Source organism: Biomphalaria glabrata, chromosome 7 (genome assembly GCF_947242115.1).
Source record: "Biomphalaria glabrata chromosome 7, xgBioGlab47.1, whole genome shotgun sequence".
NCBI classification, from domain to species: Eukaryota; Metazoa; Mollusca; class Gastropoda; family Planorbidae; genus Biomphalaria; species Biomphalaria glabrata.
In genome coordinates, this window is record NC_074717.1 from 16,756,856 (window position 1) to 16,783,498 (window position 26,643).

Sequence of the window (26,643 nt, forward strand, 5' to 3'; positions counted from 1 at the left end):
GTTCTTCAGGAATTCAAAATTCGCAGATATAAGAAACGAATTTATGTAAAAATGCATTTGAAACACATTATATAATGAAATCAATGGACCTTCTTTTGTATTTTCAAGTGTCAAAGTAAAACAGCTATCTGCGCAAAGTGTAGTTCTTAAAATTAGATCTAGATCTAAATTCTTTCGATCTTTTCTCATGTCAACATAGTAAACATGGCCTAGATTGATGAAGTTATAAAGTTGGTCAACTTTTTTTTTCAGGGTCTTAAGTTTGTTTTAGGGCTACAATACATACACTACGGTTTAAGTTAGCACCCTAGGAACATAACTGCCAAGTTTTATCAAGATTGGTCAGACGGTTTTGATTTCTATTCTTAACATACATACATACAAACAAACATACATACATATATACGCCTTACTTTCTACTTTATAAAGTAGATATATATCTATGGCCTCGGTGAGATGAATGCCTGGGCATTAGCTGTGGTCGGAACGATGTCGCTCACACATCAGTTCCCCCCTCTCCACACAGCAGATGTATCCAAAGGAACGGCAGTGCCGATACAGTTTGGGGTCAGTGGCGTCGCAGGTTCTGCCAGAGTGTAGCACTGGGTGCTGCAAACTGCCTAAGGGTCGCCAGCTCCTGATTTTTCCTCAGGGTTAACTCCCGAAGCCTTTCCCATGATTGTGTATAGCTGCAAGGCTATATATATATACAGTATATACATAGGCTATACAGTGCTTTTTTGTAAAAATTAATAATATACGTTAAAATACAAAAAAAAGTAATACTTTTTCAAAAAGGTGCCGGTACGCCGTACCGGTACGTAACGTCACAAAAATATGTCTATAATCTGAATCTATAAGCCTGTTAGAAAGTTTATCCAGAATATTTTCCAGGAGGGGATAGGGGCGGGGAAATAGTTCAATTTTTTCTATTATTCATTATTCGTTCTTGTTAAAAAATAACATAAGTACACTCTGCGTATGTTCAATAGACAAGATTTCAATCGAATTGGGGCGGAAATCGAATTAATAATGTCTATGGTTTGAATGAAACACGTCATTGAAAACTGAATAGATTTTGAAAACATGTTTCTAGTTCTAGAGAGCTGCTAATAGGAAAAGCTAGAAATGTGATAGGTAGAATTAGATATCAAGGTATTTTCAAAGGTAAGGTCTGTGTTAAATCAGTAAAATAAACGTAAACCTTGTAGATTGGTCTAGTAGATATCTTATTAACTTTTTACAATAGTCTAAAACTATATAGAATATTTCAGTTGAGATATTTACTAGATCTATCTAGATCTAGTTGTTTTTTCTGTGACCTAATATATAGATTCTAGATCTCTAAAAACCTTGTTCTGGTCGTTAAAAACAGAAAATATAAATACGTGCATGTCAGCCTTTAAATATATGCATCATATCCTTTTAGATGATTAAAGTAGTGTTTAAACAAATGAGCCAATGATGGATTGCGATCAAATATTTCCCTGTGAACAAAGTACTGATTATAAAATCGGACACAGAAATATACTACAAGGCACTGAGACTAACAAAGACATCAACTACACTAATGGTCTTTGCAACTCTCTATTTATGAGCTACTGTCAAGATTTTTTGGAATCTACTGAAATCAATCGAACAAATCCAGAACTTCTTCATTTTTTAAGATTTCTTTATAGAGAAGGAGTCGAAAATAATCTCAGAATAAATAGTTCTGACAATCAAGTGCAAAATGAACTGGGAGAACACATTGCCAATTTTTTACAAGATATAAAACGGGGAAAAGATGCTAAAGATTTGCATTCTTCTATCTATCTTTTCCTTGCGTGCTTGCTAGAAAAGTATCTCAAAGTGGGTAATGCAACAGAACCAAAATGTTCACAATACAAAAGTGATCAATCTTTCTGCATTGATTATAACAAAATCAATGATGTATCAAACCTTGACCAGAACAATCACAGAATTATTTGCGTTCCAACACTAAGAATTTTAAGAGATGAATTCAAGCGTGTAATGGATGAAAATATTTCTCTTTGTACAGAGAATCACATGCTCAGGTAAATAATCGATTTCCTTACATTTCTCCTTTTTATTAAATAATGGTTACTTATTTCATCTACGTTACTTATATTTCTTCTTTTGATAAATTTAAAACAAACCTTTCTTTTCACGTTTCATAACATAGAATATTTATTAAAACGAAGCTTTTATTATAGGTTTTCTAGCTAATTGTTAAAAAAAGTAACTGCTTTTTATTCGAATTTTTTGTCTGCTTGGTTATTTCGACTATTATGCTTTCAAAATTATTCTAGTTAAAATAGCTGACGCTCTACGAGTTAATTCCTTCAATAAAAAAAAAAAAAAGATTACAAGAGATTTTGCGTTTAAACTCAGATGCTGTTCATCTGGTGTCTGCAAATTTAACCACCTGTAAATGGGGACCGATAATTTGGCCTTTGGTAAACTGGACACTTTAAATATATATATATATATAGATATATATATATATAGATATATATATATAGATATATATATATATAGATAGATAGATATAGATATATAGATAAATAGATAGATAGATAGATAAGGATTAAAGCCACATTTTTGTGTGCCTTTTGTCTTTCAGTCTGTCTGTCCGTTATGTAAGTATCGAAAACAAAAAGACTAAAAGCTATTGAAAATCTGATTAACCTTTAATTTCCCTTCCGAAACATCACAATAGTATTTAAAATAGATTTTTCCGAATGTTTATATATATATATATATATATATATATATATATATATATATATATATATATATATAGATATATATATATATATATATATATATATATATATATATATTATATATACTATAAAGTAGAATGTGAGGTGTATGTCTGTATGTGACTTATAGACATCAAAACCGCTTGACCAATCTTGATAAAACTAGACAAGAATGTTCCTTGGGAACTAACTTAGACCGTAGTGTATGTATTGTAGCCCTAAAACAAACCTAAGAACCTCAAAAAAAAAAAAAAATTGTCCGACTCTATTAAAGCTATAGTATTTATGGATCTAGGCCATGGTTAACAATGTTGACATGAGAAAAGATCAAAAGGATTTAGACCTAGATCTAATTTTAAGAAATACACTTTGCGCAGATAGTTTTTTTTTACTTTGACACATGAAAATACATAGGAAGGTCCATTGATTTCATTATATAATAAAATTAACCTTCAATTTTGTGTTTCAAAAGCATTTTTTACATAAATTAGTTCCTAATATCTGTGACTACAGATTTCCTGGCGAACATTCCTTCATTAGACAATACCGTAATGAATCGCGTACTAAAAATTAATTCGTTTAATTGTTTACTTTATAATCCCATCCCTTGATCTAAAACTCTAATTCAACTCTGAGATGATTATTCTCTTCGTACAGATAGTTTTATACTTTAACAAATGAACATACTAATTATAGTCCATTCATTTCATATTTTGATCCAATAAACATTCAAATTTGGTTTTCTAAAGCATTTTTAAGAGACTACATTCGTTTACGAAATCTGCGAAGCCGAGTTGAGATAGGCCTAGATCTATATTCATTCATGAATCGCGTACTAAAAATTATTTCGTTTAATTGTTCACTTTATAATCCCATTCATTTAACAAAGCTATCGCTCTTTTTGTTTTTAATAGATATGAATGTGGGTAAACCCATTTTCGCAAAACTAATTTTATTTTCGTAGCGAAAGAGAAAAAAACTTGAAAGGATCATTAGCTAAGTTTAACTTACATCTAAATCCAATCCACTAGATTAGTAAATACAAACTTAGACCCGCAGGCCGCGGGTAATGTCAGGCTAGTATACTATAAAGTAGAATGTTTGGCGTTTGTATGTATGTATGTGACGAATAGACATCAAAATCGCTTGACCAATCTTGATAAAACTTGGCAGGAATGTTCCTTGGGTACTAACTTAGACGGTAGTGTATGTATTGTAGCCCTAAAACAAACCTAAGACCCATAAAAAATAAAGTTGACCGACCCTATTAAAGCTATAGTATTTATGGATCTAGGCCATGTTTACAGTGTTGACATGAAAAAGGATCGAAAGGATTTAGATCTAGATCTAATTTTAAGAAATACACTTTGCGCAGATAGTTTTTTACTTTGACACATGAAAATACAAAGGAAGGTCCATTGATTTCATTATGTAATCAAATTAACCTTCAAATTTGTGTTTCAAAACCATTTTTTACATAAATTAGTTCCATATATTTGTGACTACAGATTTCCTGACGAACATTCCTTCATTAGACAATACCGTAATGTTTCTTTCCATCCCTAGGTCTAAAACTCTAATTCATCTCTAGGATGATAAAACTTCTCTTCGCACAGATAGTTTTATACTTTAACACATGAACATACTAATTATAGTCCATTCATTTCATATTTTGATCAAATAACATTCAAATTTGGTTTTCTAAAGATTTTTAATAGACTACATTCGTTTACTAAAACTGCGAAGCCGAGTTGAGATAGGCCTAGATTCATTCATGAATCACGTACTAAAAATTATTTCGTTTAATTGTTTACTTTATAATCCCATTCATGAATGTATCGGCTTCGGGTAAACCCATTTTCGCAAAACTAATTTTATTTTCGTAGCGAAAGAGAAGAAAACTTAAAAGGATCATTAGCTAAGTTTAACATACATCTAAATCCAATCCACTAGATTAGTAAACACAAACTTACACCCGCAGGCCGCGGATAATGTTAGGCTAGTATATATATATATATATATATATATATATATATATATATATATATATATATATATATATATAGCGAGAGAAAATTAGACTTCTAGATAAATCTAATATCGTTAAATACATTTTTGGGATGGTCTCGTATGAAAATTAGATGTACCATAGCCTTGTGGAGAGAATTTCAAACCATACTTTAGGGTTAGGAGTTGTTTTCCTTGAAAAATCGAAATGTATTATTGACAATAATTAGATTTTGTAATGTTTTAGCTACAAAATTAAATGTAGTGTAAGAGGGAAGTGCGATTTTACATAAATAGAGTTAAAATGTTTTTCATAAAAGATCCGGAACAACCGATTTTCGTAAATGATAATAAGGTTTGTTTTTTTTTTATTAGAAGAGGGATTTCAAACAGTTATTTGGCGTTAGTATATTTTTCATATAAAATTCGGAACAATTTTGGCGACTATTTGTAAGAAACTTAAAGGTCGATTTCTTTTTCAAAACAAAATCCGGAACTTTCTTTACCGATAAAAAAACATCTGTTATGTTTCAGCAAGAAAATTAAATGTAAAATAAGTCTAAAAAAAATGTTCAATAATCGTTTCTAGTAAATTACTTTCTTATTTTAAAATCCTGAAATATTGTCGATATTTTTTAAAAAAAAAAAGTCATTTGACATAGCATTTGTTTTAAGTCTAAAATACGGAACAATTTGATATTGATAATTAAACCATGGAACTATACTAATGGAACACCAGCTTCGAGTTTTTTACAAAGCCAAAGAGAGTCGAAGTGCCGTCGCGCATCATTTTCGCGCATGGTGCAATGTGGAGAAATCCATGATGATGCCAAAGAAAAGATTTACTCCGTCAGTCCCTTGCAATGGGTGTAAAACTTTCGTACGCTCTATTTGATTAGATGTGTAAAAACTTCATCCATTTTCTGACTATCTGATATAATAGATAAAATTTTCCCGAATAAGAGATCGTCACAAAAGTTTTTTTTTTCGACCACCCTATAAAATGCCACTTTTTTTCAAAAAAATAGAATCTAAATTCCGAAAATACAATTTTTCAGTGTTTCTGTGTTTGGTTTATTTACACTAAATCTGGATGAAGACCTGCGTCTACCGTTCCGCTAAATGCGTATTTGTTACGATATATATACTAAATTGCACGAAATAAAAATAAAAATAGGAGGCCTAATACAGTTTTGACACTCCAAGCTACGCATTTCTAATCGTTTTTTTTATTATTATTATCGAAAGGACTAGGCTATAGGCATACACGTCTCATGGGAAACAAAGAAAAAGTTCATCTTGGTAATATTGTAGCCTAAATAAAATGACCAAAAAAAAAAAAAAAAAAACTATAGCCTAATCTAAAATGAAATAGATCTAGATTTTCTTGGACGAATGATATAAAATAAGTATAAATAATAAGTCATATGAATCTGATAGATCTAAAACAAATACTGATAGTCATTCATTAATTAATTATTAGAATTACTTGACTACCAACTGGGTATTTTTATTGCCAAAATACAATGTATTTTATGTGCATTTATTAAAAACAACAACCAAAAATTAAGCGTTCGACGCAACTAGATCTATATAGTAGATTCTTATATTAGGCACACCGTATTCGGGAACTAGGTCAAATTTTTATTTCATTTTTTTATTTGGTGACGGTTTAACTTACAAAAAAACTGAAAGCAGATTCTTATTCTGCAACTAAAGGACTATAAAAATAGCTGTGTTCCTTTGTATTACCACCCATAGTCAAGATTTTATTTTAAAATAAATCAGGTCACTTCATGCTCCTATAATAAACGCAGTTTTTGTGCTTTCTCCTTTAGCGCACATCGAGCACCGTTAAGAAACACCACTATGTTATTGCTAATAAATTATATCTGTGTTAATTAAAAATTATTTAGATTGTATTAAAAGAAGTAGATTCACTTCTGCAATATAATATGTATTTATAGTATATTGCCTCTCTCTCTCTCTAGATATATATATATATATATATATATATATATGCCTACCTATATAATCTATGTGTAGAAACAGACAGAAATAAATTTATATAATTATAGATCTATTAATTATTATAATTTAATAAACATGATATTTTCAACTAGGCTACATGTATTCTTTGTCTCTTTCTTTTAATTCCCATCCAAGGACCCTCTTCTTTTCATAATTTGGATGTTCGTTTTGTTACACCTTAACATCCCCTCCCTCCCATTGATGCTTATAATTCTTTTCATGACTCTCTCCCCCTTCCCTCCACTGCCTGTATGATAGGTTGTGACACTACACGCTTAGTGTATACCTCTCCTCACCACCAGCGCTCGCCTGGCGTGATCACCTGCAGTGGGCATGGTCTCTGGCTTCAAATTAGCAGCCCGCACTTTTTCTTTCATTCATAAATTATATATTCTAGATATCTCGATCTAGGTCACATTTATTTATTGAAAAAAATCATAGATTTATTAATCCCAATAATATTTCTTATTACGATTTTGCCTTGTGCACTATAGGAGAATGTGTTTAATTCATTATTATTTTTTTGAAACACCTCCTTTTTTAATTTTATTTAACAGCTAACAGTATGAATGTGATTGGAATGTCTTTCTACGATCAAACAGGCTCATAATATAGCCTTCATCCCTTATATGGGTATGAATTGCCGGGGGAGGTTTAAACAATAGCTTTACATACTTGGTTACCGAGAATCTAAAAAACTGCCATCTGCTTTGAAAAAGCGGAACAAAAATACAGGAACTTATCTAAAATTGGACATGCACTGTCCCGAAACATCGTTTTTAGCTCCAAACATAAAAACAAATTAATTATAAACAAAAAAAGCGACGTGTTTCTTAAAGGAGATTTCGATGAGCTGTGCCTAATATAAGAAGCTACTATATAATATATATAGATTCTAGTTCTAGATCCAGAAAGCTACTTCTCTAATTCAGTTTTCTAGTTTAATTCTAGTTAGATCTAGATGTCTAGACCAGTAGATCTAAATCTAGCCAGGGTTTTTGTCATCTAGATCTATAAACCTGCAGCCGCCTACTGATCACGATATGACAGATACTACTGATGAGATACTTTCTCTACTTCTATATAATATAGATCTAGTAATCTAGTAGATCACAGTGTACTTCCGACTTCAGCTCAACAAGTCTACTCCAAAGTATACTAGTAAAGTCACAAAGTGTAAAGGATCATTATATATGTGAGCAGGTCAGGCAGGCGCGAGTGGATAGAGAGAGAGACCTATTCTCTGCTGCTCAACATTAAAATTTACCAACAGTAGGCAGATGTTTGCGCTACTGGGTGGGCTCATCTGTGACACCTCAGTCTACGACCAAGGGGCTAGAGTCACCTAAGTAACCAGACATACTAAACTAAACTAAATGGAAACAAGATAACAAACTTTAGTTTAGTATAAATAAACAAAATGAAACTTTATTTACATGGAATCAAATAATAATAAAATATAATATATACACTAACCACTATAAACTACCCTCTAAATCTACACCACTACAAACACTAACAAACTAACCAAACTAACTAACACAAACTGATCAAACCAACTATCTAACAAAATCACTACAACTACTACACTAGACCTAGATCTACACAAACACACTACAATAAACTAGTCTAGATCTACAATATCCTACTATTACACTCATAACACTAACACTATAACAAGAATATCTTATCCTTAGGCTCAGTACCTTACTATTCACTAAGAACAGAACTGAGAAACAAGACTATAAATATAACTATGTTTACTAAGGCGATAATAAAGAAACAAAATAACACTAGCTTAAGCTTCCCTAGAATTAGATCTAGAATAGATCTACAGAAACAATAACAAAACTATCAATAGCAGAAACAAAGTAACACTAGCTTCCCTAGAATTAGATCTAGAATAGATCTACAGAAACAATAACAAAACTATCAATAGCAGAAACAAAATAACACTAGATCCTAGATTCCCTAGAATTAGAATAGATCTAACAACAGCAGTTATAAACAGCAGCTATTAGCAGTAATATTCAACAGCAGCAGCTAAAAGCAGCAGTTAAAAGCAGTAACAATAGCCTGCAATACATAAATGCAAAACTATATTAGATCTATATTCTATTAGGACTAATGGACGCCGCCATCTTCCGTACAGCATGTTGTCAACTATTATGACAAATAGTCCAAGTAGAAAATAAAATAACTACCTTACACATAGTATAGATCAAGTAAAAAATATAAAATATTTCTACACTTACAGGCCGTCCCAGGTACAGGAATAAAAGTATAATTAGACGACAGACCACAAAGATATTCAGCTGTCACAAAGACAGATATGGTACTGACCACTGGTCAACTGTACACTGAACTGTTTTTAAAACAGCGTGGCATCACTTTTTATACACAAAAAGCGGAAGTAGAAATAATAAGTTTGGCACTAGCCTATAAAAATAAAATATATAAAAATATAGCTCTGGGAGCACAAGCTCACATATATTCAAATAAAAAAATTATAGGCCTAAATGAATCGAATAATATCAGTCACTAATTTGACTAATCTAAATTGTTATTTTTTAAATGGCAAGTGTTATTGATGACTTCTGACTTGTACACGAGTTGCAGAGATTCTAGCTTTAATTTGATGACATGTTACGATATATCAATGATATTTAGATAAACGCAAGTACCTAGTGGAACAGAGAGAAGGACCATTTAATATAAGGCAAAGAAGTAAGATGTTTATAATCCATCAAACTCACAGAGGACTTGTGTCATTTGTGACGGCATTTCATGCATTTACAGAAGCTACAAACTATGCTACAAAAATGATAGGCCTGTATTTGATTCCTAAGACTTATGAGGAATGCTATGTTTCCAGAGGCTACTCAGCCCCAGCTGTGACCTACATATTATGCCACACTGAGCACAGGCATAACCATTGTTCACCTGTGGTAGAATCAGTTTTTTTTTTTTGTCGTCTACCCTCAGCAATTAATTTTCATTGGTGTATACCACACCTTTGTAAGTGACCTTCAGCTGTCTCGTTCTGAAGCTGTATGCAACCAGGTGCTCTCTTATTCTATGTCAGTTAAAGTAAGTTGGCGCCTAAGCTTGTCTTTAAAGCATTTCTGTGGTACCTCTTTAAGTGCATATGACATGTTAGGCAAAAGGTTTTGCCTATCGGAATGCCATTTCGGAAATTATAGGTGCTTAAAATGAAACTCCAAATATCTGGACTTCCAGTTACCAAGAAAATAAGCTTAGGTTTCAAAGAGACGACACTGGCATTTCAGCTAAGACGATCAGTAAAATTAATAGGAACTTTAATTGCAGTCCACCAAACAAGATTAAAAAAAAAAAGTGTGGGTTCAATAGCATTGATGATATTTAGTTTACTTTTATCTCATTTACTAGTATTACTTTTTCATTGACTAAGGTTTTTTATTGTCAAATAGGCATAAGTACATGTACTAGTTCCTGCAACTTGATGAAAAATAATAATTAAATTGTGTATAGTCTATATACAAATGTTTATAAGAAATCACAGCTTAGCTTAATTTACTTAATATTTTAAAACTATGATTTTGTGTTCTGACTACTCTAAAAAAATTATATTTTATTTTAAGAATGCAAAGTTGGAAATTCTGTTCTGATGAAAAAAAAATTATTAAACTAAAGTAGATGTTTATGGTTCTTTTGTATTTATTTTGAAATTATTTATTCATTAAAAATTAATTGTTCTTATCTTCTTATCTTATATAATACAGACGTTACTTCAAAAAAGAAGATGATTACGTCCTACGCGTCATGCATTTAGTCATGCATATTAACCAATGACTTAAATTCTGCCAAGTCACTGGTTTTCCTGGCTAGCTCAGGCAACCCATTCCATGCTCTAATAGCACTAGGGAAGAAGGAGTATTTGTACAAATTTGTCCTAGCATATGGGACGAGGAATGTGCCTTTATCTTTGTGTCTTTCAGAGTATTTTATTAAATTTTGTTTTTGTATTTGAAGATTATGGTTCAGTGTTTTATGTATGATTGCTACTTTACTTTTGAGCCTTCTGTCCTGAAGGCTTTCTAAATTTAGTGATTTTACTAAAGGTGTTACTCTAGTCAAATGTGAATATTCGTTTGTTATGAATCTCACTGCTCTATTTTGTGTCTGTTCTAGTTTCTTAATGTTTTCTTGAGTTGAGGGGTCCCAAACGGAGGATGCATATTCTATTATTGGCCTAACCAAGGTTAAGTAACATTTTAGTTTTATGTTCTTATTTGATTTATAGAAATTTCTTTTAATAAATCCTAATGCTTTGTTTGATTTTTTTGTAGTTTCATCAATATGTGGATTCCATGATAGTTTTTCATTTATTATAACACCTAGGTATTTTGCGTTTTTAGTCTGTGATACTGGTTTGCCATGAATAAGATAAGTGGAATTAATTTGTTTTAGTTTTTTTGTTACTCTTAACAACTGACATTTTTCTGGGTGGAAAGACATGCTCCAATTTGATTCCCATTTCTGTAATTCATCTAATTCTCTTTGTAAAATATCTGTGTCTTGTGTTGTTTTTATTGTTCTATATATTATGCAATCGTCTGCAAATAATCTGACTTTTGTTCCTGAACTAATGCAATTTGGTAAATCATTTATGTAAATTAAAAATAGTAGTGGACCCAAGACTGTACCTTGAGGTACACCTGAGTTTACTGTTATCGGTGTTGATTTAGAGCCATTTATTATTACAGTTTGTTCTCTCCCTATCAGAAAGTCTTTAATCCACTGATGCAGTGGACCATTAATGCCGAAATATTTTAATTTTTTAAGCAAACTATGGTGGTGAACTTTGTCAAAAGCCTTAGAAAAATCTAGTAAGATAGCATCTATTTGTTCACTATTATCTAAACCTTTTGAAAAATCATCAATTAGTCCTATTAGTTGTGTTTCACATGATCTATATTTCCTAAAGCCATGTTGGTATGGTGTGAGGACATTATGTTTGTCTAAGTGGTTTATGATGTTGCTACATATTATGTGTTCTAGGATTTTACATGTGATGCTGGTAAGTGATACTGGTCTGTAGTTCCCTGGGTCAGATTTTTCTCCTTTTTTAAATAGGGGGGTGACATTAGCTTCTTTCCAGTCCTTTGGTACTCTGCCCTGGTTAAGTGAAGCCTGAAAGAGTATTTTGAACACTGGGGCTAGCTCATTACTTAGTTCTTTGAGTAATCTAGCTGGAATACCATCAGGTCCAGAAGCTTTATTTGGTTTGGTGTTGGCTTCATTAACATTTACTTGAAGTAAAGATCAAAAACACAAATTCAATACATGATCAGCTATCAATTCATGCAGATCACAGCCCATCACTTAAATGTATTTACTGTCAATTCTACAGACTATTCATTTCAAAATGTTGCTTTAAATTGTTATATGACACAATCAAAGTACTGGTACCTCACATTGATGTAGGCCTAAAGCAGCTGAAATAATGACAAATTTTCATTCACTACTGTCATTTATTATCAGACGTGTTAAAACTAATGGCCTGTATATATAATTGATTAAGCAGGAGTATCAACAAATCTTGAACAATAATTGTCTACAGAAAAACTTTATTCTTATCCAAACAATATACATTTACAATGTATTTAAACAAGTTAATTTATACAAATCTGTATGGCTTAAAGATTATAGCGTATGTTGAGCATTGTGTAAATACCAAGTTACATTATTACATGAAATAGTGTACTCATTTTTTAAATATTCTGGGTAATAAAAATTAAAAACTAATATGATACAATAAAATTGAAGCATAGTCAAATAAAAAAAAAATTCACTCAAGATCTATGTGAACTCTATGCTTGAAAAAAATCATTTTGAAATTAATTAAAAAAAAATAATAATTATGGTACAGTTCTTTAGTCAATGGAATGATAGCAGCAATTATTTAACAATTTCATGATTATCCATTCATCTCAATATACTTATAACTGAAAAATAATTCATAAGGTTTAGATACAACCATTTGAAATAATGATCAAGATTTTTTTCTTAATTTGCTTAATTCAAATCTAATATAAACAAGATTTCCTCTGTCAAGAAACTTATGAGGGAACAACATGCATGTTCTTCTCAGTAAGTTTTGCTAAGGGAATTAAGAATATATGATGTTGCTTTTTTTTTGCCAACATTTTAAACCTTCGCACCAGGTTTTAGTTTTAAGGAGAATGCACCATATTTTATATGTTTACTTTTGTTAGATTCTTATTTTAATTTTAAAAAAGTAAAATTTCCCTTACATATCTTGCAATCTATGGGGCAGATGATATAAAGTTTATCAGTTTATGTGCCCCATGGTTAGCGAGGGTGTCATGTACCCAGCACAACAACCAACCACCTTTTGAAAAAAAATCCCATTTCAGACCTCAAAATCTATAGGGCAGATGATGTTAAGGTCATTTGATTCTTTGGCCAGTGCATCATGTGGCCAGCACAACAACCAACCATCTTTACTTTCCAAAACGAAAGTCAGCTACCCATTAGAGTTAGGTGGACTCAGGGGCACCCAAAAATCTAAAAATTTTAAATCTGAGTCTTCACAGAGATTCAGACCCATGACTTAACCATTCAGCCATGGATCCCCAAACTGCCTTTACTTATTCCTTTATTCCTTACTATTGCCATGTATCCCTAGCCTTTTGAATTCTGAAATTGAAAATCCCAGTCTTAATAGAACCCAGGAACCCTCAATTCAGAAGCCAAGTGCTTTATCACTCATTCACTGCACTCCCTATTGTTTTAATGGGGCTCAGATTAATAGTTTTCAAGTACAATATCAAACAGATTTAAAGAAATACTAAATCCAAACCTGTTGGCTGAATGACAGGATATACATAAATATGTATAGAGCTTACAGTATAATATATATATCTTAAATTAAAATTGGTCCAAGACTTTTATTTTGCAACATGATGGGATTTTCCTTTCTGGTGGTGCTGGAGTCCAAGAATCTCATCTTTTCTCATAACAGAAAGTTATCTAGTTATAAAAATAAATAAAAGGATTTTTAAAAAATATAAAAATATGTGTGACATATGTGTTGACCATGCTAAACGTATATATGTTATTAAGTATAATTATATAATTTTGCCATTCTAAAAATAGTCTGTACCTAAAAGGAGCTACTGTGTTAATGTGTAGACATGGCCCTGACCTTAATAGTTATGAATTATTACTAAAGGTGAAGGCAGATATTCAGTTAATTTGATGGACATTACACTCATCTAAAAGCAACTATAACATATATTATGATTTACATTTTAATGGAAAACTAGTTTTTCAAAAATGCAAGTACTTCAGCTTATGAGAAAAGTGCATAGGGAAAAATTGCAGTACCTTACCTTTAAGAGGTGCAACCAATCATTGACTTGTCAGGAATGCGTGCCTTTTTCTTGCATTTCCAAACATAACTGTAATTATACAATTAGGCATATTGGCTAATTTCTTTTGAAAACATTAAAATAAAAAAATAATATTATTAAATTGAATACATTGTTGTATCAAACATACAAATTATCAGACATAATTTTGCCTAATTTCATCTAACAGTTTATTGTAAAGGAATAGCCTGCACAACAGCCAAGGTATATTAGGCATTCATGAAAGATGAATTTGCTTAAGAGTGTTATGTTAAATTCCATCCCCGATATTTGGATGTTGCTTGACCATGAAAATCATACTTCATAAAACATCTTTTAGATAACTAGTACTTACAATAAATATTGAATGGATGCCAATGTTATTAATGTCTGCCCAGAGAGTAGAAATAGTATAAGTATGATCCTTGAGCCATTCTGGTACATCATCAGAACTGGTTGGCATGGTTCTACTTGTTAATAACTGAAACATTACAAACATTTTTTTAAATTTATAATTTATCACAGACTAGAATAGAAATGTTGCCAGGAAAAATACCAATGGTTAGAATGCACCTGATGATACCTTTGTAGCCTTAAAATGCACCAAAACTTCATTCATTAAATCTGATAAGAAACATATATGTATCACACAAGTCCAAGTTGATCAGAGTGTCATAACAAATAATTAACTAGATATGTGAGTTTTATATTAAAATGCTGAATTTCAGGGGATAGATCCAACTTGACACCACATCATTTATTATTTCATGAACTCATGGGTCTGGGCATGGCATGGGAACTATTATTTAATGTATGGGGTGTAGGCGAGGCATGGATTATAAATTGTCTTGTATAGATTAGATTGGGTAAAACTTCCCGTCAAAGGTAACTTTTACTGATAGATCTGGATCAATTATAAATTTATGGGATCTAGGCCTGCATAAATTTTATCTTTTATTTATATATTTTATGTACATAAATAACTAGTCTAGAATCTATAATTATATCTTAATAATAATTTTTGTAGATGTCATATAATATCTAAAATATTAAGTATAGATCAGTAGATTTAGAATTTTAGCTAGTAAATATTTTTATATTCCAAATTTAAACTGGATCTAGATCTATATATTGTATATCTATCTAGAATTTAGATCAGTAGATTTAGTATTTTAGCTAGTAAAATACATTTATATTCTAAATCTAACCTGTTCTAGATCTAATTATTCTAGAAGCTTAGATCTAGAAGACTAGTTGTCAAGATTTGACTACACTATGGCTAAGGCTAATGCACTAGCTAAGTAGGCCTACTAGATAGATCAAGAGACACAGTCCAGAGTACTAATAGTAATAGACTCTTGCCTCGTTGGGCCTCTCAAATCAACTACAGACTTTAGAGACAATTTAGGAAGAAGGTGAATTTCGATCCAATTTCAAGATCTACAAACTACAAGTTAAAGTAACTTAAAGTCTAGCTTGAAATAGATAGATTAGTATACGACACTAGAAACGCTAAATTAGGTTTCTCTTATATTTTCAGAATATGCAGAAAAAAATGCAGATTACAAATATGTAATTTGATTTCCTCGGAGATAAATAGTTTTTAAAATATATATTTTTAAGTTTTATTTCTTTTTACCATATATTGTCATTGGAAATACGCCATTTTGGTTTTAAGGCTTAGTACTAGAATATCTCCCTTGAATTACTTGCCAACTTTTTTCTGTTGCTGTTTTGTCTTTCTTTCTAGCAGCTATTAGATCTAATATTAAAATTCATTTAAAATGCAAACAATCTTTTGTACTTTGAAAAATAACTAAAAATCGAAATTAAAATCATGTAGTTAAAGTAATAACAACAGACAAAAAAATTAATAGAAAAATAAAAAAAATAACTCTAAGCCTAACAAAATATCTTTTATTGGCAAAATAAAAGTAATTAAATAAATAGATACCGGTACCCTGACTTTAAATACATGAAAATAATGGACATAAAAATTTTTATTTAATGATGAAATTAATGACATGCAAAAGAAAAATGTGGTATCTTTTAAAAAATGGGTATATTTCTATGTATTTTTATGTAATAAAATACAAAGGCAAGAAAAAAAATCAAATAGCAAAATAGATCTAATCTGAATATATTGTAAGATGAAATATTAATCAACACTTAAAAATTTAGGCTAAATCATCATACTCCAAGCAGTGGATTTGTCAAAAAACGGTTACATATGGCCTCTTGTGGTACAACCACATCAAAGTGATTACCATTTGTATGCAATAGTGTTATGTTGCAGCATATATGGTTGTCTGTGTGAGATAGTATGTATGTGTTTGCATCATGAAATAAAGGTTTTAATAATAGCCATGAGTATTTTGTTTTGTTGTGGTTTGGTAAGAATGTATAGATGTCTCTTTGCAGTAGTGTAGCAGCTGCAAGCATTTCTGCAGATTTGTCCCATGTTTTTTCATCAGCTCCATATGCTGCTATAAGTACAAGTTCTTTATCCTTCTCTTATTATGTACGGTAGCTTATAATCATATTGAATGAAAAACAATGCACAATATAAGAACAAGCAATATCTACAACATGGTAGAGAAAGTAATGATAGGCTTGAAGAGTGGAAGGGAACTGCTTTTATAACAGATTCGGGAAATGTTACAATGGCATCACAGTTAGTAACCTTGTGATGGCTCCAAATAGGAATGGGGCGATGAAAATCAAAGGCTTTATCAAATCTCTTTAATGAGATGAAAGAGCTTCAAGATAAAAATACTATGTCACTACTTCTGTGGACCAAATAGGGGAGGGGGACTAGACTCGATGACAATCAGAGTGTATTTGTCATACATAACTACTTCTTGATGTAACTACTTATAGACTGCCGGCCAACACGATATGATCCAACCACGGGAGTTTTTGTCGTACATAACTATCTGTACAAGCTGGCCGACATTATAGGATACAACCAAGAGAGTTTTGATCGTGACATGGTTTATGTTGCATCACGTTTCAGTCTTAGTCTCATCCGACTAGACCTCAGTTGAACTGCATGTCGGTGAAACGAACCGACAAAGAAAGCGAAGAAGGATAAATTTTGACCAAGTAAAACACCGTACCTTGCCCTTCTCCCTTTATGAGCATACCAGCGATCCTAGCAGTAGATGACCTAATATGACCATGGCGCCGGCGAAGCTCCGAGCAGGGGAAGGTGATTACATCACACCTAGTTCTGCCGTAAAGACAAAGATCGCGTTTGACGGCCGGCGCAGCGAGGGTTTAAAGGTACGTAAGAATAAATGGAGACAATCGCCACCTGTACGGTACGGCGGGAGAGAAAAACTTGCTTTGGACTCCGTAACGGAATGTAATACATGGGCGCTAGTGGATCCATGTGAAGAGAAGGGTTGGTAGGTGGAGTCGCTAACCCCCCCCCACAACTACACATCTTAAACAAATTTAGTGTAATAGGTGAGGAGTTTTTTTTTTTTAATGAACTCCGAAAGTAAAGATGCATAAATTATCTAAATAGTAGTGTATATGCTTCTTACCTGTTTCTTTATACATTGGCTTTTGTTCCCCACTCTACGCAAAGTAAATTTCAGATTGTGAAACATGATAGTTTAACAGGTGCTACGTAACGTTTAACAAAGACGTTCGTGATCTAGTTACACTCGACCTATCCTCCCTCCAAGAGAGGTGGAGCCAGAGGTAGTAGTAAGAGTTATAAACACAGACATTAGTCCTATCTGATCATAAAACACACGCCAAAAAATCTCTGGTAGATAGTAGACTCCACTCAGAAGACCTCACGGCGAAAGAGAAAGGGACACTGATCTGTGTCAGCTTCATAAAATTCTTTCTCTTCGTGGTGTGATTTTACGAAAATAGAGAGCGCTCAAAATTCGTTAGAAATGTATAGATCTAACTGTAGTCTTAATCATCAACAGATAAACATAAAAGTATTATTTCTTATAGTAATAAGTTTCCCGTACTAGATCTATATCATTTATTGTCATTGCTCTAAAAAGATCACTAAGTCATAATGCATAATTTTGTTCAAAAAATAATAATAATTAAACATAACATGTATATCTAGATGCGTGTTTCATTTCATTTAATTCATGAATATTTGTTATCATTATTTCGCTTTGGTGAGTTAATATATTAATTATAGATCTAATTGTTAACATATATTTTTTAATTAATAATTTCATAAGTAGAAAAAAAAGAAGAAACAACAAGTTCATCAATTTATTAATAACATTTTATTTAGACCTTCATTTCAGTAAATACACTTAAAAAATCATAAGTTGACAGCATAGGAACAAAACTCTCTTTAAAAAAAAGTTATTGAAAGTTCAAAATAGGTAAGGGAGATAAATATTGTTAACAAACAACACTGTGGTCGGCAAAGGTATCTGCGTATCTAAACTACTACAGCTATAGACTAAGTCACTAAGACTAAGATGATCGGATAGATCTAGACGTAGACTAGATCTATAAACATTCATATTGATCTCATGTATGGTCTGCTGCCTGGTCGTGCGGTTTGCGCGCTGGACTGTCGTTCGGATTTATCGACGGTCGAGGGTTCAAACCCTGCCCGCTCCCATCCCCCGTCGTCCTGCGGGAGGTTTGGACTAGGACATTTGACATAATTTATTTTCTATAAAACAATATCCGGTACAACTTTATGGTTAACGAAATATAAGTCAGTATAGAGATTTTCATTTAGCATTTATATTTTATTTACATTAAAAAACCGTAACAACATATGTAATGTAAGTTAGAAGAGCAAACAAACATTCGTTGACATTGATTTGTTAAACAATCTACTATAGATACTTAAAAACAGGGGTGGGAAACATTTTTCTAAAGAGGGCCGCATTAAAAAAACAGGGGGAATGGGGGGCTGCATGTATATCGATATGAAAACATTTAATTTTGTACACTCACAATTGAGAACTTATAACAAGAGTTAGCGATTTCTGAAACGAATTTTGCGAATAAAGATTTTAAATTTTGTTACTTTCTTTTTACATTACAACATTTCACCACTAGATTACTAGTTGTTATACTTGTGATATATCACATTACAGTCCGTCATAACATCAACCTGTTTTTACACATGTTTATTAAAACAAAAAAAAAAGATTGTTCACATATGTATGTGGACCCAAATAATGTGAAAGTTTAGCTGCAAAGTTTATGGCTTCTGGCATCCATAAAACTCCCGCGGAAGAACTTACTTGAGGTCCTCTTTCAAGTCATAATTTTTTTGGAGGTATGTACCATGAAGCTGAATTAGCTTCTGCATGAAATGGTGAACTGAGGGTATTGAAAACTGTTCCAAGTTCTTGACGTCTTAAAAAAATTGCTTTCAAATTCCACTATAAAAGAGTCCAAATAATTCTTGTACCTTTCAACCATTTCACTAGAAATATTTTCACCTTTTAGCTAAGGAAAATGACAAAAACTGTTTTCAGTTGCTTGCCTGAAGAAATGGGAAAGCTTTATTTTAAAAGATTTAATATGCACATGCATTTCATGTGCAAACAACCCATTGTAATATCTTCAATAAAAAACATGATGTCTGTCTTCTACTCTTCATTAGAAATATTATAAACATAGTCACGGTCAATGTCATTCAAATCAAGGGACATAACTATTTCTTCATTGAGAGTCCATATTCTTCTTAGTTCTCACTGCCTTTCCCATGCTAAGCCATCGGATACTATTGTGTTTCCGAACATCGGAATATTCTGTTTCCAAATTTTCAAGTACTTCTTGGTTAAGACTCCTAGCTCTGATAAGTTTTGATTACTGAGATATTGTGGTGAATATTAGTTATAATATTCAATGCATCTTAGCACAAACATTCCCGTTAAGAGTTTTTGGTTTGGATATTGTTATTTGATTTATTTATAACCTGTTTTTCTCAATCCAAGCACGGGCTTCTGATCAGTTTCTACACTTGCCATCTTATTTCAAGTCAACCAAAACTTTCAACACGGTTATTCATAGCATTGAATAAATACTGACCTGTGTTTGTGTATTAAACTGAAATGTTTCGAAATATTGCCAATAGGAATAATCTTCATTTACTTTAAACTTGTTAGAATGGCATGTATAACCATTGTTTCTTTAGCCTCTTCATCATAAGTGATAAGAAACAGAAGTTCCAATAATTTGTATATTTAAAATAATTTTTTTTTAAATTATTTGCATTTATATATGTTTAGTTTGTGAGCACAAACGCGGCCGCATAAAACACTCTGGCGGGCTGCATATGGCCCGCTTTTCGTAAATTGCCCAGCCCTGATCAAAACTATGGAAATGTTTTGTAAGGAACATTAAAGATTAAATGAGATTTTCAATAGCTTTTAGTGTTTTTTAAAATGTAAACGTGAACGACAGACCGACCAACAGACAAAACGCACGAAAAGTAAGCGCCTTTTATCCTGAACTAAACAAAAAATAAATAAAATCTGATTATTTAAAACTTTTTGAGGGAGCTGGTTTAGTACCATGTTTTGCCGAGGCCGTCACACTACTGCACGAAAGTCGCTGCATAAAAAGTCCATTTTAAAAAATGTGCGTGATATTACCTACAAAGTGCATTCTTAAATGTTTTCTTTTAATTTTATCAGCTAGTTGACCAGAAAAAACACAGTTAATTAATATTTGTTGTGAACATTTCTTGTACATTTTATAAGTATATTTGAATTAGTTATACTGAAAAAATTTTTTTACTTTGCTATTATATTGTAACATTATCTCCCTAACATTTATGCATTGTTTTATAATTGGTGTATTTCTAGGTAAAAATCGCGTGCATAATTCATTTTATACACTAAACGGTTTGCTTTTAGCAAAACAAAAAGTAAAAAGAGGCTTTTTGTTCAACATCCTGGATGTGTAAGTGCATTGAGAGCTTTCTGTTTAGTGTAATGCCTAGATGTTCTGACGTATTTTCGCGTTGGAGTCGCAGCCCACCGAGTTGGAGCTCGAATTGGGCCCCAAAAATGTCGATTCCCAGGCTGAACAGGGACCAGGTCGTTTTGGCAACGTTGATTCGTATCTGCCATTTGGAACAATATGAGGAGTTGGTATGGAGGTCGGCATGTAGGGCTGCCTGTATTTGGTCAGCATTTTCCCCGGTTGACCAGAGGACAATATCATCCGCATAAAGCAGTATGCGAGACCGGAGTAAGCTGGGCAAATCATTAAGATAGGCCATGAAAAGTATGCATAAGAGGGCGGATCCCTGAGGTAACCCTTGGATTTGGGTGTTTTTCTCACTTAGAGAGTACTGGAACTGGGTTCGTGTTTTCCTCTCAGTTAGAAACTGTTTAACCCAGTTATAGGTCCGCCCGCGCACACCCAAGGCTCTAAGCTTAAGATAGAGGCCTGGCATCCACACCCGGTCATTAGCCTGTTTTAGGTCTATAAATACTGCATATGTGCATTCAGACCTCTGGAACCCATCGGCCACCTACTGCATGAAAACTGTGACCTGGTCGATCGGGTTCAAGCCTGCGCTAAAGCCAGCCTGCTCTGGCGCTAGGATACCGGCACACTCAAAGCTCCACACGAGTCGCTCGCTGACCATCCGTTCTGCTATGTTGCCGATAGTGGAGGTCAGGGATGCGGGTCTATAGGACTCTACGCTAGTCGCGTCTTTGCCTTTTTTTTTTGAGTATGGGAACAATGGTTGCACAGCGCTAGGCCCTGGGTAGGCTAGATTCCACCTAGTTTCGATTCACAAACTCCAGGAGTTTGTCTTTCGCTTTACCCCCGAGGTGTTTTTACCATCTTGGGAGTGACATTGTCTGGCCCCGGAGCCTTTCTGTTTTGGCACTTTGCTATCGCTCTGTCCAGCTCAGCACGGCAGAAGGGCGCATTGTACGTGTCAAGGTCTTCTGATCCATTAGACCCCCTCTCGAGTCTCTTACGCTCCTTGTTGAGGGCTATAGACGTGGCTGTCTTTTTTTTTGGACTTGCTTATTGAAGCGAAATGTTTATTAAGCTAATCGGTCATTTTTCTATCTTTTGTCACTCGATCCCCACTGGGTATAAATAATGGGGTGGATTTACGCGCCGTATCTTTGGCCTCAAGATTACGGAGAAGGCGCCAAGCTTTAGTAGTATCCCGAAGATCCAGCCCGGCACAGGCATCCCTCCAGAGGTCCGCCCGTACACGTTGGACCACCTCGCTGGCCTTCCAACACAATGCGTTAAACTCCCTGCGGCATTCAGGAGTACCCTTTCTCTGCGCTCTACGCCTCGCCCGTTACCTGGCCCTACTATCCTATCAAATTCTAGAGACCAGGAGGGTCTATGCTTCCTAGCCGCACCCAAAATCGCTGCACTGATTTCGCCGTATTTGGTGTCGACTGTCCCTTGTCGACTTCCGCCACGTATGCTGGCCAGTCAGCCTTAGTGTAGCTCCATTTTTTTGAGCCGTTTAATGACTACACCCCTGGCTTCTGAGAGGACAATAGGTTGGTAAGGGCTAGGGTGCAAAGGTCCCTCGTCTTCGGCCTCAGGCTCCATTCGGCTTTCTTCACCACCATCAGGATATCTCTCTCTAGTCTCAGCAGTGGGCCAATCGTCTGTTGGTTTCAGACCTTGTCGATGACTTCCATCGTGCAAATGTCCATCACCTTCAACGTCAGGCTTCCTTGGATTCTTCTGACCACTATCATGACTTCTCTCTCTGGTCTGGGCAGCTGGACAAACGCGATGACTTTCGGATCGCAAGGGTCCCTTAACTGCGTTAACAGCTTTATCTGCAGTTGTAATCTCTCTGGTCTTTGCAGCTGGCCACTCGTCTGTTGAGTTTAGACCTTCTTGGTTCCATTCAACTTGCAAATTTCTCTCAGCAACAGGCTTGGAGGCTAACACAATGTTTACTTGATCTGTCTTGCTGTTTGAGGTGCTCATATCAGGTACATCTGCAGGACAACCTTTGATGAAACTATAGGCCTCTTCTCTCGTTTCTTCATCCGTCTCCTTCGCAGAAAGCACAATCTTCATCAGCATTAACGTTGTTTCTGCCTGTTTCTTCAAAGCTTTGGATATGCAGTAGTTCGACGTTTAATGATGGTGCGGCTTCTCCATCTTTCAAATCACTCTGGCAGCATGGGGTTTCTACCAACTCTTTGAAGTTCTCATCAGGGTCTCGTAACTTCCTTCACCGAAGTATACATCTGTTCAAGCCTCCTCGTCTGAGAACTGCCATTTGTCCTGTCATGTACTGGTGTCGAGTTGTTTGTTTTATTCGATTAAGTGTATGTCAGTTGTGTAATTGTCACGTACACTGTATCTATATTTAGCCGCCCAAGGTCTTACTTAGATTGATTTATTATAGAACTATGAAAGAAAAGTAATGAAATTAAATGTGCCGATGTATGATTAGTTATTGTGTTTTAAGTGCTTAATAAATTGTTTACTCTTTAATTGCGTAGGGTGGTGTAGATACCTTTTACATTGTTGTTTATTTTGCTGGTGACCTCCAGCTGTCTCGTTCTGTGCTATCTTCTATGTCAGCTAAGGCAAGTTGGCGCCTAAACTGGTCTTTTAAGCGTTACGGTGTTACGTCGACCACTTTTTAGCTCACCAAAAAAGACTGCCTTTGGCATACGTTCGTCTGAGATTCGTCTCCCATACAGGATACTGCTCTGTCCAGCGTAACTGTCGGACTTAAAGAATTCCATCTATACAAAGGACGCGGATACACATTTGAGACCAAAATAAAATCTGCTGCCGAGGACAGACGCAGACGCTAAAAGAAAATCTTAATCGATCACCGCGGACAATGGTTATGCTTGCCCTGTATGTGGCAAAATATGTAGGTCACAGCTGCAATCCTCATTATTTTTCGGACTCGAAGACAAGCCTTATTATTATTATTATTTTGCTGGTGAATTATTACCATGTGTTCATGCTTCGGTGTCTACTGTCCTGTACCAAAACAAAGGAAATGGTCATAACGCAGCTTCTCTGCGCCTTACTTGCTCACACTAAACATGATATCAATCTAGCGGTCAACGAGTTTGCGTACGCTGCAGCCTCTTTTGATTTAATTATAAACCTCGGTAAAAAGCTTGGAATTAGGGCGTGTTGACGGAAGGCCCAGGAGAGATCTGAATGGAGAGATCTGTAAAAGCAGGCCATATCCCTCCACGGGCTGTAGCACCACTGGGATGGATGGATGGATGACAAAAGCCGTTATGAACTTCTTATAGTCCCACAGTCAGGCTGGGCAGGGCACGTATCCCGTATGGGGGACGAACATATTTTTCGGCGTAACAGAGGTGCCCCACGGAAACGTTTCTTTAGAAAACTAATGCAATGATTTTAAGTCTATTAAGAAAAAAATTGCCATTTTAATTTGTCACAAAGTGCCTATTTTACCCTATAACGTAGAGATTTGCGTCACTTGATGTTTCGTACTAAAGCCATAATGAATATATACTAATTCCATAATTAAATGTCTGAACATAACCATCTGAGAAGTAAGACTGCAAAGACTCTCTTCCAAGCCAATAATAGTAGGCCTACAATAGTTTTACGCAAAAGATGGATTGTAAAACTATAAGACGGATGTTGGTCTAGACTGTAGGAGGACTTAAGAGACTTTATATTTAATCGCCATGTGCAATTACATTTACAACTAACAGAACACTAAAGCAACTCTTCAGATTAGTAGTCTTTATCTGATCGTTCATTTTCGTAATTACAACAATAGCCCAATAGTTTTACGCGAAAGAAGCAATGTAAAACGTTAAGACGTGAGCTGTGGTTTTCTATAGGCCTACTGTTGGGGGGACTTTCTATTCAAATCGCCATGTACAATTACATTGAGAACTAACAGAACGAAAAAGCAACTCTTCGGATTGAGTCTTTACCCGATCGTTCATTTTCGTAATTACAACAATATTCCCAAAATGACTTCCGATATGTATCCTTCCTTCACAAATTATTCATCCGAGCGAGGCTCGGTCACCAGATATTTAAAGTAATTGTTTTAGACTAAGAGAAGTTTCTTCATTGAATATATAATAATATACTTAGATCGTCTTGTCAATTAGTAACTTCTAGATGATCCTATTATCAACTGGCAACTTCTAGATGATCCTATTATCAACTAGCAACTTCTAGATGATCATCTTATCAACTGACGATTTCTGAATCCTCTGCGAACACGGTCAATGATAGTGCAATATAGATCAAGTATAATCGTAACATCCGGCACCATCTTAGATTGTGACATTAGCACTATTGATGATCGTGACAGTAATAATAAATTGCAGCGGTTTCGTGTACTCTTAGAATATTATGGATAGTAAAAAAAACAACACTTAACAATTTCTGTGTTAATAGCAGGAGATGTAGAATCAAACCCATACAACATCTTATACACCTTCTTAAATGAAGCTCACCAACTGGTAGGTAGATCCACTCCTATTAAATCTAAAAAGAGGCAATACCAAAGCAACTTAAAACCCTAGTAATAAACTTCAAAAGCATTAAGAATAAATCAACAGACTTTGAAATTTTATTAGAAAATAAAACCCAGACGTAATTGCAGGAAAATAAACATAGTTAAATCCTGAAATTTATAACTAAAAAATGTTAACAACGATTATGAAATTTTTAGGTAGGATAGGGCAGATAATCATAGAGGATTTCTGTTAGCAATATATATATATATATATATATATATATATATATATATATATATTATATATATATATATAATTCTCTTCATGGCTTAACTGTTTGGGCACCAAGAAGTAAACGAAAGATCACTCTTTTATTTCTGCAAGTCGGACTAGAGTTACCCCACGAAAAAAAAGAGGGGAGGAAGGGTGAACAAGTACTATTCACCCGTCACTAAATATCAGGGCCGGACTTAACCATTGTCATGGAAAGATCACTTTTATTTCTTTCTACCCCACGTAACTTTAGCGGCGAATAGAAAAGGGGGGGGGGGGGACAAATAATCTACTCTGTATCCATCCATCACTAAATGGCAGGGCCGGACTCAACCGTTGTGGGGCCCTATGCGAAACGGATTTCGCGGGGCCAAGTTTGGGTAGGGATACGGATAGTAAGTGAAATTTAAGAGTTTGTATTAGAAAATGAATTCGTCTTTGCATTTTATTAATTCTTTACTACGCACAGAATTACTACACTAGCCTTGCGTGTAGCGAAGTCATACTATTTCCTACATAGATCACGCTCAATAGCAAGAATTACCAAATGTTTCAATCTAATTGTTGACCTCAAGTAATTCTTCATTAGTTTGAGGCGGGAGAAGCTTCTTTCACCAGATTACACAATTACGGGTATTGCCTAATGTCGTTTTTTATCGCGCGTAGGATTGGCGTTTTCCATATTGAATGACA

General features: G+C 34.0%; 1 protein-coding gene and 2 long non-coding RNA genes across 5 annotated transcripts in view; 1 reads left to right on the forward strand and 2 right to left on the reverse strand.

The window, feature by feature from the left end:
- Positions 1–905: 905 nt before the first annotated feature.
- The window catches only part of LOC129927442 (uncharacterized), a 29,023-nt gene continuing 3,285 nt past the window's right edge, over positions 906–26,643 (forward strand). Inside the window, exons 1-2 of one of the 3 annotated variants that reach the window (XM_056036747.1) lie at positions 906–1,172; positions 1,430–2,057. In XM_056036747.1, coding sequence (XP_055892722.1) covers positions 1,462–2,057 — 596 coding nt within the window. In that variant the 5' untranslated portion in view covers positions 906–1,172; positions 1,430–1,461. Of the gene's footprint in view, positions 1,173–1,429; positions 2,058–25,615; positions 25,681–26,643 lie in introns of those variants that run through there. The other 2 variants (XM_056036746.1, XR_008779049.1) reach the window with 2 other exon arrangements.
- LOC129927450 (uncharacterized) lies at positions 12,402–14,441 on the reverse strand. The gene is made up of 2 exons (XR_008779060.1): positions 14,207–14,441; positions 12,402–13,844 (listed from the first exon to the last, which is right to left on the reverse strand). It is a non-coding gene; the product is annotated as an uncharacterized LOC129927450 (long non-coding RNA).
- Positions 14,577–18,345, reverse strand: LOC129927451 (uncharacterized). Its single transcript, XR_008779061.1, has 3 exons — positions 17,776–18,345; positions 15,864–16,710; positions 14,577–14,705 (listed from the first exon to the last, which is right to left on the reverse strand). It is a non-coding gene; the product is annotated as an uncharacterized LOC129927451 (long non-coding RNA).